This window comes from Zalophus californianus, chromosome 12 (genome assembly GCF_009762305.2).
Source record: "Zalophus californianus isolate mZalCal1 chromosome 12, mZalCal1.pri.v2, whole genome shotgun sequence".
Classification (NCBI taxonomy): domain Eukaryota; kingdom Metazoa; phylum Chordata; class Mammalia; order Carnivora; family Otariidae; genus Zalophus; species Zalophus californianus.
The window spans coordinates 94,967,434-94,984,754 of NC_045606.1; the positions used below are offsets into that span (position 1 = coordinate 94,967,434).

Sequence of the window (17,321 nt, forward strand, 5' to 3'; positions counted from 1 at the left end):
TTTTGAATTTTAGCCTCTGCATTTAGGTCCAGATCTTTTCAATAATTTGTTTTGTATGGAGTGGGATAAGCATCAGAATTCACTTCTTCTCCGTAAGGGTGTCCATTTATTCCAGAACCATATGTTGAAAAGATTATCTTTTCTTCATTGAATTACCTTGGCACCTTTGCCAAAAAATAATTGAGCATGGATCTGTGAGTCTATTTCTGAACCATATAGTCTATTTCATTGATCTGTATGCCTATCCTCATGCCAATACCACAGTATTTTGATTACTTCAGCTTTCTAATAAGTACTGAAATTAGATTATGTTAGTTCCTTTCATGTGCATTAATTTTAGAGTCCATTTGAACTTTGGTTGGGATTGCGTTCGATCTACACGTCATCTGGGGGAAAACTGACATCTTAAAAATATTGAGTGTTCTGATTCATCAATGTGGTGTATTTCTCCATTTCTTTAGGTCTTAATTTCTGTCAGTGACATTTTATAGTTTTCAGGATACGGGTCTCATAATAAATTTTATTAACTTGATTCATTAGTATTTCACAATTTTGTGTCCTGTTTTAACTGATATTGTACTTTTAGTTTCAATTACCAATTTCTGGCTGCTAGTATATAAAAATTAATTTTTGTATATGACCTTGTATCCTGCAACCTTGCTAGTTCAATCATTATAGTGCTTTTTTGTAGTCTTAAAGAATCTTTTACGTAGATGATCATGTTATCTGCAAGTTAACATAGGTCTACTTCTTAATTTTTCATACCTGTGCCTTTTTTTACTTGCCTTACTGGCTGGGACCTTTAGTACAATGTTGAATAACAGCAGTGAGAGCAGGTATCTTTCCTTGTCTTATTTTCAATCTTGGGGTATTTCACCATTAAGCACGTTCTTAGCTATAGCTTTTTCAAAGATGACTCATCATATGGTAGAAGTTCCTTTTTATTTCTAAATAAAATATTATGATGTGGTATTGAATTCTGTCAAATGCTTGCATGTGTTTGTGTGTGCGCCTTCATATATTGAATTATATGGTTTTCTCATTCATTCTGTTAATTTGGTGAATTACTTCCATGTAAGAATGTTAAACCAGCCATGCATTCCTAGGATAAGCCATACTTGGTCATGATGTAGTATCATTTTTATATATTACTTTTATTCTTTTTACAATATTTTATTAAGAATTTTTGCATCTTTTTTTATGAAGGCTATTGTTCTGTAGTTTTATGGGAATGTTTTTCTCTGGCTTTAGCATCAGAGAAATATTGGTTTAATAAATCGAGTTGCAAAAATTTTCCTCCTCTTCTATTTTCTTGAAGGGTTTATGTAGGATTAGTGTATTATTTGTTCTTTGAATGTTTGATAAAATTCACCAGTGAGGCTATCTGGATCTGAAGTTTTCCTTATTGGGATTTTTTTTTTTTTGCGTTGTTGTTGATGTTAAATAAAATTTTTATTTTAAAATAAAAAACCATAAAAATTGCAAATATAGTACCAAGTTCTATAAGCCCTTCACCCAGTTTTCCTAATGTTAACATATTAACAATCATGGTATGTTTGCCAAAACTAAGAAGTTAAAACTGGTAAAATGCTATTAACTCCAGACTTTATACAAATGTCATCAGTTTTCCCACCAACATTTTCTAGGATCCAGTCCAGGAAACCACACTGTATTTAGTATTGGGATGTTTTAAATTACAGTTCCAACTCATTTAACACCTATTTTCTGTTTCCTCTTGCTTCAATTTTAGCAGTTTGCCTCTCTTTGGAAATTTGTCCATTTCATTTAAGTTGTCAAATTCATTGGCATACAGTTGTAATATTCTTTTATTACCCTGTTAATGCCTGTAGGATCTGTATTAATCATCCATATTCCATTCCTAGAATTTATCATTTGTATTATCTCTCTTGTTTTTGTGATCAGTAGAGATTTATCATTTTTATTGATTTGTTTTCAACTAACCAGCTTTTGATTTTACTGATTTTACCTGTTGTTTTTCTATTTCCTGTTTCATTGAATTCAGCTCTCACCTTTATTATCTTCTTATTCCTTCCGCATATTTTGGGTGAGGTTTTCATTTTTTGTTTAGCTTCTTGATGTGGAAAACTTAGGTCACTGAATTTAAACTTTAATCTTTCCTAATAAAATCATTTAAAGGCATACCTTTCTCCCTAAGCACTACTTTAACTGCATTATGCACATTTTGACATGTTGTGTTTTCATTTTTATTCAGGTCAAAATATTTTCTAATTTCCTTTGTAATTCTTTTTTGACTTGCAGGGTATTTATGTATTTTTTAACTTACAAATATCTAGATATTCCAGATAGGTTTATGGTATTGATTTTCTAGTGTAATACTACTGTGATCAGAACATACTATGTATGATTTCAATCCTTTTAATCTTATTGAGACATTTTATGGCTCAGCATATGGTCTATCTTCATGAATGTTTCATGTACACTTAAAAAGAATGTCTACTCTGCTGTTGTAACCATGCTAATAGTTTATACATTCAAAAAGTAAAATTAAATAAATAAGTATGGGTAAAACCCCACATTAAATAAAAGTAGGGCCAAATGAAAAACAGACAATCCAAGTACCTTTTGAACACAGTATTCGGACTTTCTATGTTCAGTGCAGTATATTCTGAGGACAAAACTAAAGGCAGAGAAATCTTTAAAACTTATTATTTATGCTGTTGGTAGTAGCATGGGGACAGTAATCATGAAATTATTTTGTGTGCACTGTAGGATTGAGCAAATGAGTAAATACTGAAGTTGTGGAAACCAGTATTCTCATTATGGGAGATGGAAGATACAAATCAGGAATGAAGGAAAGAGAAGAAACCCTGTAGTTTTGGATTAAACTGGAGGTATCGTTTGAACTTATTAAAAAATAAATATTTCCTGGCTGTCTTCTGAGGAGCCCAGGAATGAAGACAGTCCAAAAGCAATGAGCACACTGAGGTGATCCTGGTTTCTAAATACTATTCACCACTGAAAGGAGCTAGGAATCTTTGAAGATATGGCTGAAGCCAGGTTTTGGACTAGAAAAGGACAAGATAAACTTGCAACACCTTGTTGTACCAGACATTGAGTAAACACTAAAAAATGGTTGGTCATGTCAAATTATTTGGCAGTCAGCTTAATAGGGCTTTCACTTGCCAAATTTGTGACAAGATGACCTTCAAAAAACACTGACTCTAAATGAATTATAACACATTTGATTTTTTTTTAAAAGGTCCATGACATGAGTACAGAGTGAGACTAAAACAAAATTTTAAAACCACCACAAAACAAACAACAAATGTGGGGGTGGGGAAGGAAAGCTCTTCCTGACAGAAGGATCTCAACCAATTCTGGGAGAAACCTACAAGCAGAACTACACTCAGCTAGAAGGTCAGGTTGCTACATGTGCACAGACGGTGCATCCATATCAGAATGGGAGGCGTTGGAGGAGGTGACATTTCACATGAATCTTTAAGAAAGGAACAGGAGCTACCCAAGAGCAGTAGAAGTAACTGATTTTTTAAATATTGACTCCGGCACAGATCATCAACTAATGCTAAAACCAGTGGGTAGAAGGTTGTTGGTGAACAGGACGTTAATTCTCTCAAATTATCACACCATAGATTAAACTCGTTACAAAGGGGGAAAGGCTCTTACAATAGGAAAATCTGACTAACTCCAATTTAACTAAATGGCTAACTCTATCATTACCGGTAACAGTAAAACTGACATCACATGCCTCCCCGATTTGATACATTGTACTGAACACAATTTCACCTATGTAGTATTCTTGCCAAAAATGTCTGGACTGAGTATAATCATGAGAAAGCAATTAGACAAATCCAAACTGAGGGGCATTCCACAAAACAACTGGGCTAGATGCTTCAAAAACACTAATGTCCTGAAAGATAAGAAAAGCTGGCAAATGTTTTGGTTGGATCCTATATTTTTAAAAAAAATCTAAAAAAGACATTGTTGGGCAACTGCAGACATCTGAACATGGACATTAAATAATAGTATTGTATCAATGGCACATTTTTTGAGATCACAGCATTATGGTTATACTGGAAAATGCCCTTGTTTTTAGGAGATACATGCTGAAGTATTTAGATGTGAAGTGTTACTTTGTCTACGTCTTACTCTCAAATGGTTAGGCAAAATAATTATTCCTATGTGTTTATATGGTATATGTGACAAAGTCTAACCACTGAGGTATCTAGGTGAAGGGTGTGGTTATCATTACATTATTCTTGCAATGCTCCTGTAAGTGTGAAAATTTTTAAATAAAGATCTGGGGAAAAAAATGAAAGAGAACTGCAGGAAGAATAGAAAAATCATGTGTAATTTCTAAACAGTGAAAAGAGAAAAAGAAACTCAACCAATGGAGCAAAAGGCAGAAAGGGAAAATTTTAAAAGAAGCAACAAGAAAGTGTAACAGAAAATATCGAGCACAATGATAGCAACTAGAGCATCAATTTTCTCGATTATATAAATGGATTATTTCCCTTGTAAATGGCAGAGGTTAGGTTAGGTTAAAAAATCAGATTTATAGTAAGAGACAAATCTTTTGGAAAAGATACAGAAAGACAGAGTAAGAGGATTAACAAAGAAGCAAAACAAACAAAAATAGGAAGAGCAATTACCGTATTAGACAAAATAGAGTTCAAGGTGAAAAATACTAGTTGCAGGAAAGGATGTGCTAGACTGACAAAACATACACACCATGAAAAAATTCATGAGTTTTTAGGATACCAAAATATAGCTTTGAAAGATGGAAAATAAGTTCAACTGAGCCAAGTTCAATTCTAAAATCACAGTGGGAGTACAGAACAATTGTTTTAGAAATTTCTTTTAGATCAAGTATATAAAAATTAAGTAATTTATGGAAAATATGAATAATCCAGTTGATCTAAAGGGTAAGTTTAGACATATGTACATAACAGAGAATTTACAGAATGCTCTCAAAAAACGATACTGTTACTGATATTTTGCTAGGTCAGAAAAAATAATGCTATTGAAAGTATGTGATAACAGTACTGTGGTTATATTTAAAGATCAGACCTTAATCTTTCAGAGATACACTATTTTATGGATGGAATGATGCAGTGTCAAGGACTTGCTCAAAACAAACTGGAAGAGGGAAGGAAAGGGCAGGTGATGAGTTGAGACCAGTTAGCAGGAGTTGGTAATTGTGGCACCTGGGTAATGGGTACATGTTTGTTTACCTTTCTGATTTCTATTTCTGTATATGTTTGAAGATTTCCAAAATAAGAAGTTTCTAAAAGGAAACTGACAAGTACTTAAAATGAATAGGGACATATCTAGCCTGTGTAGGTTTTAGTGAAAGGATATTCTTTATAACTTTATATATAGGAGAAAAATTAGAAAATAACTTTATTGTGTACTAATAGGTGAATGGTTAAGTAACTTATGGAACAATCCAGCTGTGAATGCTATAAGCTATTCTGAAAGATGATGTACGTTTATCAGGTGCACATGGAAAAATGGTGAAGATACATTAAGTGAAAAATCAAGTTGCAGATCTCTCCCTCTCTGTTTCTCTTTCTTCTTCCCCAGCTCTACCACCCCCTCCCCCGTATGTACACACACACACACACACACACACACACACACACACACACACACACACACAGAAGAAAAGTCAGAGGAGATAGAGTCCAAACTCTGGGGAAAAGAACGAATTAGTTGGTTCAGAGGGAGAAGTGGCGATGAAGATCTTTTACTTTTTACTTTGCATATTTCTGGATTATTTCAGTTATTTTTCAACAAGCATGTATTTTGAAACTGAAGAAAGGAAAATGTTCACAAAAAGAGAACGAGATCTGAATTGTGATTTAGCAATTACTCTTCTAAAGTGCCCTGTCTTCCCATTTGGATTCGTTCTCTAAAACATCTTGTTTATTTTTTGAGATCCAACTAATGCAATTTTAGTCTACATAACTAAGCATGAAGTGAGAATGGTGGAGTAGGAGTTAGGTCATTATGTTTACTCCCACCACGCCTGGCCATGATCCTGACATAAAATTCCATAGTTAGCATTCTGAAAATTCCTAACATGTAACAAGCAATGACCTCCAACGATTTGTGGATCCTTGTTATAAATAAGCTTATTAATTAATATCCGCTCAGATTTTTTGTTTTCCAAACTGCTTGGGAAGTAATAGTTATGATTCTCTCCTATAAACTGACAGTTTTCTTCCTTCATTTCAGCTAATTTCCAGTAGATTACTCAATTTTCAAAATTCTGAAATTTTAATGATCTGGAATTCAAAGACTTTTTTTTGTGTGTGATATCCTTTCATGATCTTTCAAAATGAAGGGAATATAAATCATTATCAGTGTGTAATGTTTGCCAATTCAGGTTTCACCGGGGTGTTTTCAAGTCAAGGAATTTGGAGCATGCAAACACTTCAGGGTATGACCATTTGTACAACATTCTTTTCAATGCATCTCTGATGACTTTGACTTTATATGGGGATCACTGTAGACTGAAAACCATTCTCAATGGCCTACAGCCTAAAGGAGGACCAGGATGTTCTACTCCAGCACTTTCTATTTAGAGGGAAAAAGTGGTAGAAGGATATGCCAAGGTCACACTGCATTTACTGGCAGTAAGATCCCGGGTTTCCAGGTTCCAGTGAAACTCAATATTACAGCCCTCTTCCTACAACAGTTGTTCGGTTTTTGTAACCCCTTCCAGGTCTCGTTACTGGAGATGTTTATGTACTTTTAATTCTCAGGTCTTTGGAAATCATTTTCTTGGCATAAGAAATAATGCCTGGGATATAGAATATAATCCACAAATGCTGGCTATATAAATGGATGAATGAACAACAGAGATGGGACTCTTTAATAGAAGCCTGAGGTTTGGATAAAAATGAGACAAGGGACTTCTATCCCAAAGAGGAACTAGGCAAACTATTCTGGTTGATTCTCCTAAAACCTCCCTAAGACTGATCATCTAATGATGCATTTTATCTGCATCACATCTCTTATTGGTGGAACCAGTTCAATCTCCAGTACCTGTTTTATTAAATGTATAAATGTTAAATTTATAAAATGTGGCAGTTGATCATGATGATGCTGTCTCAGTTTGGTGGAGGAAGTAGGTAAAAACATGAGTTAAAATGCGAATACTTTATATAACTGGGACAACATACATGATCTGGAGTAAGGCACCATAATGATGGATGCTAGGTAAGTTTCAATAATACTCATGACATCATACTCTTATATACCCTAGTGTGGAGGCTCGATGTGAAAATAATTAAAGTGTTTTAGGTATTTGAGCGTTGTTTCTTAATTCACTGCATCCTCACAACCATCCCGAAAGGTAGCCATTATTAATCCCACTTCAGAGATGAGGCTTAGAGAGGGTGACTATGACACCAGGTTATAGAGTGTGCACTAGACAGAGCTTGGGAACTTACTGAAGTCTTCCTTCTCTAAAATCTGTGCATTTTCCAGGTTCTATGGATCCTGAGTCCTGCAATGAGACTGTGAGTAGTTTATGACAACGGACACAGTGTTTTGTCAAATGAAATACTTAATAAAATGTGAGTCTCCTTCTGCACATAAAGTACAACGCCACTGGCCTCAGAACTAGAGGCACAGTAGAGACACTGAGGATGAAGATGATAAGAGAGTAGAAATTGCTCAGGGAACAGACTACAGGTGGCTTGGTCTTACAGAGGGCATGGAGACTAGCATTCTTTTTTTTCTTTTTAAGATTTTATTTATTTATTTGACAGAAAGAGAGAAAGCGAGAGAGGGAACACAAGCAGGAGGAGTGGGAGAGGGAGAAGCAGGCTTCCCCCTGAGCAGGGAGCCTGATGCAGGGCTCGATCCCAGGACCCTGGGATCATGACCTGAGCCAAAGGCAGACGCTTAATGACTGAGCCACCCAGGCACCCGGAGACTAGCATTCTAAATGCAGATGATGGTGCTTTCCAGGCAGGAAGGGAGGGCAGTGACTAGGAGGCTCATGTCCTGACACCTGTGGGTATTCTCACCAGGCTAAAAGTAGATCATCTGGTTTTCTTACTTAGGGATTTGTTTTTCTGATCATAAAGTAGATGTCCTCTGATAAAAATTTGATTCATCTTGATAAGACCTGCCACAGTTTACTCTTAGAAGGGCGAGAGGATCCCAAGATCTTATTTAGAATTTAGTAAGAAATATGCAAGAATAAGATTAAAGTTATCTTAATTCACATTCCCATGTTTAAATGAGGGCTTAAAAATAAATAAATCCTTTGAGTAACTAAATCCATAGGGGTTTTCAATCTGAACTTCGCTAAGCAGGTGATGGAAATAATCTTCCTTCTTGAATTCTAATAGAAGCATCCTGGTGTCTTGCATTGTCTAACGTTTCTAAAACATTTTGCAGATATTCTGTATAGTATACCTATCACAACAAGAGTGGAGAAAGATCCAAATGCTCAGCAGCAGGCAAATGATTAAATAAATGAGGCATTCTCATGAAGTGAATCAAATATAACTTTGAAGATCATATAGAATGAAAAATATTTGTGAGTGGAATTCAAAATACTATGTATACTAAGATGGTAACTATGTAAAATTATGGATGAGTGGGGAAAATAATATGCAAAGATGAAAAGAGTTGTGTTGTAGGTTTATGACCTATTACTTTTTTAAGGTGAACAGTTAGAAATATAGGAGATATTGAAAAATATTGAAAAAGTGGCTTAAAAGAGTATCCCATGAAGAAGATTCATAATTCAAAAGTACTGGCAATTGGCAATACATACACACATAGACATATTTATATGTATATCAGAGATGTTAAAAAGGTAAGTGAATCATTTGGAGAGTTAAATTTGGTTTTCTGTTTATGTCATAAAAGTATTTATGCATTGACAGATGTGGAAGGTCTTTAATGTGACTTGTGAATTATTTTTCTTGTCTTTTAATGTTCTTACATGTGAAGTGAGGTAATGAAATATATACCTTAATAACATTTGGTAGAAAGTTTGGAAAATAAAAGTTTTAAAAGTAAAAATCATCTACCATTATTCCATGACCCAGAGTTCTACCCATTACTGATATTTTGACCTTTTCCTTCTATAATATTTTCTACACAGAGCTATATTTTTTGAACAAAAGTGGGAACATAATGGAAAACAGGTTAGTATCCTACTTCATTACATTTAATAATACCCCCTAAAAGATTTTCTCCATGCCCTTAATTATTCTTGGAAACATAGTTTTAATGGTTGGTAAATCTATAATTTATTTAGTCATACTACTCTTCCCTATTACAAATAATGCTGAATTGCATATCCTTGTACATGAATCTGATTATGTCTGATTCTTTTTTAAAGAATCTTAATTTTTTAAAGTCCTATTAAAAGATGTATTAAAGGTTTATTAAGGCCTAATTCACATAAAATAAAATTCACTCGATTTAGGTTTATAATTAATGGATTTTGATATACAGTTTGGCAACCACAACAACATCAGGTGGGAGAAAGATCACTCAATGTCTACCTTTCAGCATTGGCTACATGAGAGTGAATTTTTTTTTTTTATTTCATTTATTCATTTGAGAGAGAGACAGAGAGAGCACAAGCTAGGGGGAAGGGCAGAGGGAGAGGGAGAAGCAGGCTCCCCGCTGAGCAAGGAGCTAGTGCAGGGCTGGGTCCCAGGACCCTGGGATCATGACCTGAGCCGAAGGCAGACGCTTAACCGACTGAGCCACCCAGGCGCCCCCGTGAGAGTGAATATTAAGTAAACTATGGGGTAAAGGAGGATAGGGTTTTTTGTTTTCTCTTTTTCCATACTAATCTCAACGCATGCATTTAATCAGTATTTCACATCTCTCTCTCTCTCTCACACACACACACACACACACACACGCGCTCTTGTGCCTTTTACTTTCTCCTCCATACTTCTGTCAGCCAGTCAGCTCAGGAAAATCATTGCTGTCATCTTCAGTCCGTCCACAAGTCAAAAAATGCCCCACCTAACATATGAGCAATGCTATGCTATACCTACCTGCAAAAGCAAGAGTTGTGACACAATCTTACCTAGTAAATAACCAATACTAATAACCCACAATCTCCACAACAGAGTCTGCATACTTCCCTTATTAACTCTGATTTTTTCTCAAGCATTAATCTTCAAGTTGATTTTCCATGTGCGCATACACATGTACGAGTACACGTACACACACGTACAGCCTAACCCCCCCAACCCCCCCAAGCTGAGAATCATTGATGATGAGAGATGAGTAGGCATAGCCAAAGAAAAAAGAGGGAGAGTTTTGGTAGAGAAAAACATCTGTGAAGGCAAGTAAGGGGGATTAGGTTTTTAGAAATAGAATTATGGTCAAGTCTTACCGCCCTGTTCCTTAGGATGAAGATCATTGGTAAGCTGAAAATTTGATCAATTTGGTCAGTCATTATGCCTCAGAACAACTGTGTCTTTCCTCATGGCACATGTGGGGTTTTGTTTCAAATGTTCCATGCCAAGAAGAGGCCATACCCATGGCCCTATGTGTCTGTACTAACCCTGGTATGCCTTCCTCACCCAATCCTACTTTACTCTGCTCCTGCCAGTCAGAAACCCCAGTGCTCTCTGCTCCAAAGATGCTTCGAGTTTTAACGTACAACAGGGCATGGCCTGGTACGCTTCTTATACTCCTGGGACTCCTCCAGCCTCTAATCTCTCCCATTCATCCATCCAATCACCAGCCAACAAATGTTTCCTGAGCACCTACTAACCTGCTCTACGTTCAGCACTATATGAGATGCTGAACAGAACAGACTGGGCAATGCTCTTAAAGAACTTCCATGTAGCCTGTCTCTGTACCCATTGCTTGCTTCCCTCCTTCTTCAACATCAGTTTTGCCTGCAGACACAAAATCCTCCCCTAACTCCTAGATTTAGCACGAACAACTCATGCTATCTTTTCTTCTAGATCGCCTTCTGAATCCTCTAGTTCTTTCTTACTTCCCAATCCCATCTGGCTGGACATTTCAAAGCCTTTCCCACAGCTCTTTGGACTTTGTCTTATGGGGTCCCTCATGTCTGTTTTCCATTTCCTCACATTTAGCTAGACACCAGGGAACATACTGGTCACTAAGAAGTTTTCTCTGCTCAAAGAGCTAAGTGGTCTGGCCTGGGGAGGCAGTAGCAATGGAGACCTTGATTGATTTAGGGTGATCTGTTTGATATAGGGTAAATCTGCTTGATTTAGGGTGAATCTATGCCTAAGTGCCAAGTTCTCTTCCGTTAGCCTGGGAGTAACCTAAAGACAAGAACCGTGTCTTTTTTAACGTGGGACCAAATCCCCACTGGGGTAATGCACTCACCTAACTAAGACTGGAATCTTGGGCATCTTCTTGGAGACTTTGAAGAAACTTGTGTCCCCTTTGTTGTCGGTGAAGTACACGCCAGCCACACTGGTCACGAGGTTGCCAGGGAACGTGAAAAGCACCCTTTCATCATCGCCCTGGTTGGCCCAGTCCCAGGCCTGGCCTCCAATGAGCAAACCCCCTCCACGTTTCATAAACTTGACCAACTTTTCTGTCATGGTTTCATTGTAGGCATCAATGCAGTAAACCCCCAGGGAGTCTTTCACTTCTGGCTCAATCTTCGCCTCCACCCCAGAACCCTCAAGGATTTTGGCCAGGGGTGCCAGGGATGGGTGTACACCAATGGGAGCCCCTGGGGAAGAACAGAGCCAACCCACTGCATTGAGGAGAAAGGGAGTGAGCTGGGCTTCTACCAAGTAGTCCTCATGGGACACCACCACCAGGCGGCCTCGGCCATAGGAGGAGGCAGCGATGAGGACCTGGCCCATGTCATTCACCATCACTGGGAAGGAGGCCTCTCCAATTAGAAGCAGTTCACATGGGATGGCATCTTCAGGGACATCCCAGCTTGTCACTCCATTCATAAGGGCCTCAAAGGCAGCAGAGGGAGTTGCCATGGCTGGACCGACTTCTGTAGAGAGGAAAGCAAAGACTCAGTTTGGTGAAGAACAGATAAACAAATAAATAAAGGAGCCAAACAGTTCACTCCTCCCCTAGCAGGGACAGTTCTTCCCACGACACAGATGAGACAGATTCTGAATTGACTCAGGGACTCACCAGGGGTGTCAACGTAGCCAACCCAGGAGACCCCATCACACCTTTCCTGGTCCTCCTAAACTCTTGTGGCCAAACCAAAAGAGCTTGACATTTTTCCATCGCAGAAGGAAGCAAACAGAAGTGGAGAATGTGGGCAGAATTGTGCCCCCAAAGAGATACCTGTAAGTCCTAACTCCCAGTACCTGTGAATGTGACCTTATTTGGAAATAGGGTCCTTGCAAGTACAGTCAAGTTAAGATGAGGTCATGCTGGATTTGAGTGAGCCCTAATTTAATGACTGGTGTCTTTTAAGAAACATCTGGATGCAGACACAGACACACAGGGGAGAATGCTAAGAGAAACTGGAGCGATGCATCTATATGCCAAGGGAGGCTAAAGGTTGCTGGTGAGCACCAGAAGCTCTGGAAGAGGCATAGGACAGATTTTCCTTCAGAACTTCCAGAAAGAACCACCTTGCTAACACCTGGACTTCAAACTTCTATGCCCCCAGCCCTGTGAGGGAACATATTTCTGCTGTTTTAGGTCACCCAGTTTGTGGTGATGTGGTACAACAGCCACCGGAAAACTAATCCAGTGGTGCCGCATGCTGCCTGCCGCCCCACTCAGCTCCCACACTGATCTTATTAATCCCAGCTTGGGGATCCCAGAATTTCAGTCTGGAAAGTCTGGGTCCTCAGAGAAGCTTCTTTGGTCGCAGTCATAGGCTGGGGAAGCAGAAAGCATAAGTCCTCTGTGGCTTGAATCCAGGTCCCAGACGACCAGGAACTATGGCAGATTCTTAGTTGTGCCTGGACACAGTGGAGAAAGGTGTGTATGTCTGAGGATGCGTACTCACATAAATCCTCTGCTTCTTCACCATGAGCTCCCTGCGTAGGATGCTTGACGTCTGAGCTCCACTATATACACTTTACTGAAGCAGTTGCCCCAAGAGCAGCTGTGTTTTCATAATCAGGACATCCGGGAGTTGGCATTCTTAGTGCCCACTCGGTGGAACCAGCCAATGCTGCTAGCCTGGTCCCTGAGGCTCTCACCGCAGGCAATGTTATGGCCAGAGCCAACCTCATCATCTTCAACCTGCTGACCCATTCACTTTCTATCCTTCCCTTACCTCTTCTGAAAATGCAGATGTTCCTTATGTTTTTATCTTTGGTCCTTGACATCTTTCTATTTCCCTTGTCAGAGAATATGCTCACTCTGAAGGTAATATGGCAAAGCAGTTACAAGCTCGGGCTCTGGAGTTAGGCTATCTGGGCCTGAATCTTAGCTCTGTTTGCTTACTAACTGTGAGATGGGGCGACACATCTCAGACTTCACTTTCTCATTCATTAAGTAGGGACGGGAGAGTCTAGCACATAAGGTTGTCCCAAGGATTAAAGGAAATAACAAGTGTCTTTCAATTACTTATTATATATATGAGTATGTGTATGTGTATATTTATATGTATGTTTACTTATAATTATTTGGTTAAGAGTAAGCTATTTAACTTGCACAATAGAGAATTCTTATTTTTTTAAAAGATTTATTTATTTTAGAGAGACTGAGCGAGTGGGGGGAGGGGCAGAGGGAGAGAATCCTCAAGAAGACTCCCAGCTGAGTGCGAAGCCCAATGTGGGGTTCGAACCCATGACCCATGAGATCATGACCTAGAGCCGAAATCAAGAGCTACCCAGGCACCCCATACAGAATTCTCATAAAGTGAACAAAAACCAAACCTAATGTCAGATTTTATAAAAACTGAACTAAGCATTTAATGATTCTGATTTTATAGTTTTCACATTTTGGAGCCAATGCTAACACTAATATTAATTATTATAGTTCTCAAGCGTTTCCACGGGCCCTTGAGAAAGTCCCGGGCACAGGCACTGTGCCTTCCGCAGGCACAGATGAAAACGCCCCGGTTCTGAGGTAACGAATAAACTCAAGATCCCTCCTGAAAGAGCACACTCTACCATCTGCAGGGGGCTCTGAAACTAAAGGAGTCTTAAATTTAGTCTTTTCCCTCCAAACTAGCTCCTCTTAGGCCCATTACAGGGGCTCAATGTCCCTAGCTGCTAAGGAGGGTGACATTTCCCTCAGAGAATCTCTGAGATGGTAGAAGCAACAGGCGGCCGGTTCACGAGAGTCTGTCCTTTCCCTGCTCTTCCTGGTGCCCACAAATAGCCAGGACGGCAAACCACAAAGAGTCACAGTTGCGCCCCTTCTCTCTCCTGTCCCCTGTCCAGCTGGTCACAGTCCTGTCAATGTCATCGTTCAAGGTTTCCAACCATAGTGCCAGGAACCTAGTTAAGGTGCTCAGTAATTCATTCCTCGACTAAACTGACCCAGTTTCTGAGTCACCAGGGCCTGTTCCTGCCTCTGTTCTTCTACAGCCACTGATAGCATTATTTCCCAGAAGAGAACCCCCTCCCAGAGCTTTGCTTTTTCCCACAGGGTTGAATCTGACACTTTCATCGTGGAGCTTGAGGTCTCCGGGGCTGGCCGCTCCTTACAGTTTCCAGTCGTGTCTCTCTGCAGCTTCCAGAACACTTGGCACCCCCGGACATGCCCTGCTTTCATTTTAGAGTCTCTTTCCATTCTTTTCCCTTCCTGTTCCCTCTCCCACCTCTTTCATCTGTTGAAATCCTACACTTCTAAGAGAAGATATTCACAGAAGAGGAAATTTAAATGGCCAAATAGTCTATGAAAATACGCTCAATCTCACTAGTCAAGGCAACTGAAAACAGAACGCATGATGTTGCCCACAAGATTGTCAAAAAGGAAGAAGGCGAAGGAGGAGGAGAAGGTGAAGAAGATGAAGGCAGATGATAATGCCCAATGTCCAAAAGGCTAGGAGAACACGACCACAATTTGCTGGAAGGGCCGAGAAGCTGAGAGCAATCTGACGGTGGCAGCTCCGTTTCAGAGGTGAGCCTACCCTCAGACCAGCAATCCCTCTTCTGATGGCCTTTCTTACAGAAACAAGAGCGGCAGTATTACAGATACATGTACCAGGATGCTCACTGCCATACAAAACTACAAATGGAGACGGATAAATGCAAACCTAGAAATGGAGATAGATAAATGACAGGTAACGTTGTCCAGAACCATCTATGACTTCTGTGGGTGCGGCTCTCTAACCAAAGCCACACCTATCCCACCTCTGCATGCTACCCCACCTCACAGGCTGGTATTACAACAAGAGACCCTGGGGCATAGCCCCCAGCCAGCCACGGATGCACACCCCCCAAAGAGCTGCTCATCAGACCCCTCCTCTCTGGGCCCTGGTCACTGCCAGGGCTGGTACTCCACAAACACTCAGAGCAGAGAACTCACGTTTTTGTCTCCCTAGCTGTATTTCAAGCTAGTTCATGGGAGAACAGTCTGTGGAGAAGTGACAAAGGGATGGGCAGGTGGCCTGGAGATTTGAAAAGTAGGGGACCAGAACAAAGAGGGCTTTTCCCGTGGAGTTGCCTCCTTCCACCCGCTGGGGTTTGGTAGGGAACACTCAGGCTCGCCTCTGATCGGCCAGTTTCCCCTGCCCTGCACCATGGGTGGGACTGGGGTACAGCCTCAGCCTGATACCAGCGCTGCGTGTGTGGCAAGCCAACATCTGGAAGGATGATAATCTATATTATAGAATATAGGATGATAATCTATATTATAGAATATCATGTCACTATTACAAAGAATGAGTTAAATCTGTTTCACATCTATGTAGAAAACCCTAGATATACTTTTTTTTTATTTTTTTTAATTTTATTTTTATTTTTTTTTAAAGATTTTATTTATTTATTTGCCAGAGAGAGAGAGAGAGAGTGAGAGCACAAGCAGGGGGAACGGCAGGCAGAGGGAGAAGCAGGCCTCCTGCTGGGCAGGGAGCCTGATGTGGGACTCGATCCCAGGACCCTGGCTGGGATCATGACCTGAGCCGAAGGCAGACACTTAACCGACTGAGCCACCCAGGCGTCCCCCTAGATATACTTTAAGTGGAGACCTCAAGTCACTATGATATATAGCACACAAACCCATTTTTGTAGGAATAAAGATAATAACAGTAGTACTAGTGATTTTAGTAGGAGTAATCACAACACACTGTTTTCCAGGTTCCAGGCATTAGAAGTTTCTTTCATAAAGTATTTAATCCTGACAACAAACCTGTGAGGTATGTAAGATCACTATCCATTTTATAGGTGGGCAACAACAAACAAAACAAAAAATGTGGTGGCCAGAGAGTGTGTTACTTGCTCAAGTCACACAAGTGTGAGTGGTGGATCCAGGATTCAAACCCAGGGAATCTTGTACTGAGTCCACATTCTTAAGTACCAGAAACATATAAGCCTGTTAAGGACCAGGATTTTCTATACAAGAGAAAAATCTATGGAGGCCACATTTTAACATGCCAACATTAACTGCATTAGGGAGGGAAGAGGTGAACAGTATTCTTTCTCCTTATACAAGTCTTTATCCTTTGAATTGTATGTATTCCTGTTACAGTTAAAAATAACACAGGTAATATAACTTCAAACAAGCAAGTAAAGACACATTAAATGCTTGGGTATATATATATTACTGGATTGCTTACCTGATCATATCTCACCTAAAATGTATTTTTTCATCTCCCAGTTGGCTGAGCATTTACCTACTAAAAAAATTTGATTTCCTCCTCTATGGGGTTCTTTGAATTTTGCAGCTGGTTCTGTTCCCACTTTAACCAGCTATATCCATGACTCCAACACCTGACTTTTAAATGGAAAGCTTCCTGTTTATGCTCTCCTAGCGTGGGGACTGCAGACGGACACAGCCTGGGGTGGGGGCGGGGTGGGGGAATCCCTTTTATTTCTCTCCCTAAGTTCTTCATCCTTGGTTCTCCTTCTATGGCTTCTGCTTTCTCTCCTCTGGGCCAAGTCTGCCCTCTTTCAGCTTGCTGGAACCCAAGGCACCTCTAAAGCAGAAGGTACCTCAGGCACAACCTGTAACTCAGGCAGAGAGCTTTTCGAATCCCCTACCCCTACCACAAAGAGGCCCCATGCAGCCTAAATGGGTTTCCCTTTAAGAGATGTATTTGGAAGGGAAGGAGGGTAGCAGGCCTGTCTTGGATACTGTACCACATCCTGCATTATAGTTCTATTTCAAATCCAAGTAGGGTAAGTGTCTGAGATCAGGGGTATGTGGGTTCTTTGGATTCTCCAGGAGAATGA

The 17,321-nt window shown here is 39.7% G+C and overlaps 1 protein-coding gene and 1 long non-coding RNA gene across 6 annotated transcripts in view; one reads left to right on the forward strand and one right to left on the reverse strand.

Annotated features, from left to right (window-relative positions):
* The window catches only part of LOC113911552, a 37,627-nt gene extending 25,892 nt beyond the window's left edge, over nucleotides 1-11,735 (forward strand). Inside the window, exons 3-5 of one of the 2 annotated variants that reach the window (XR_003516515.1) lie at nucleotides 7,498-7,529; nucleotides 9,134-9,176; nucleotides 11,599-11,735. This is a non-coding gene — a long non-coding RNA (uncharacterized LOC113911552). Of the gene's footprint in view, nucleotides 1-2,751; nucleotides 2,874-7,497; nucleotides 7,530-9,133; nucleotides 9,177-11,598 lie in introns of both variants that reach the window. The other variant, XR_004819463.1, reaches the window with a different exon arrangement.
* Nucleotides 1-17,321, reverse strand: part of TCAF1 (TRPM8 channel associated factor 1) — a 46,780-nt gene that overhangs the window by 14,592 nt on the left and 14,867 nt on the right. For all 4 annotated transcript variants that reach the window (XM_027574263.2, XM_027574262.2, XM_027574265.2 and 1 more), the window contains exon 2: nucleotides 11,365-11,998. In XM_027574263.2, coding sequence (XP_027430064.1) covers nucleotides 11,365-11,984 — 620 coding nt within the window. In that variant the 5' untranslated portion in view covers nucleotides 11,985-11,998. The remainder of the gene's footprint in view (nucleotides 1-11,364; nucleotides 11,999-17,321) is intronic.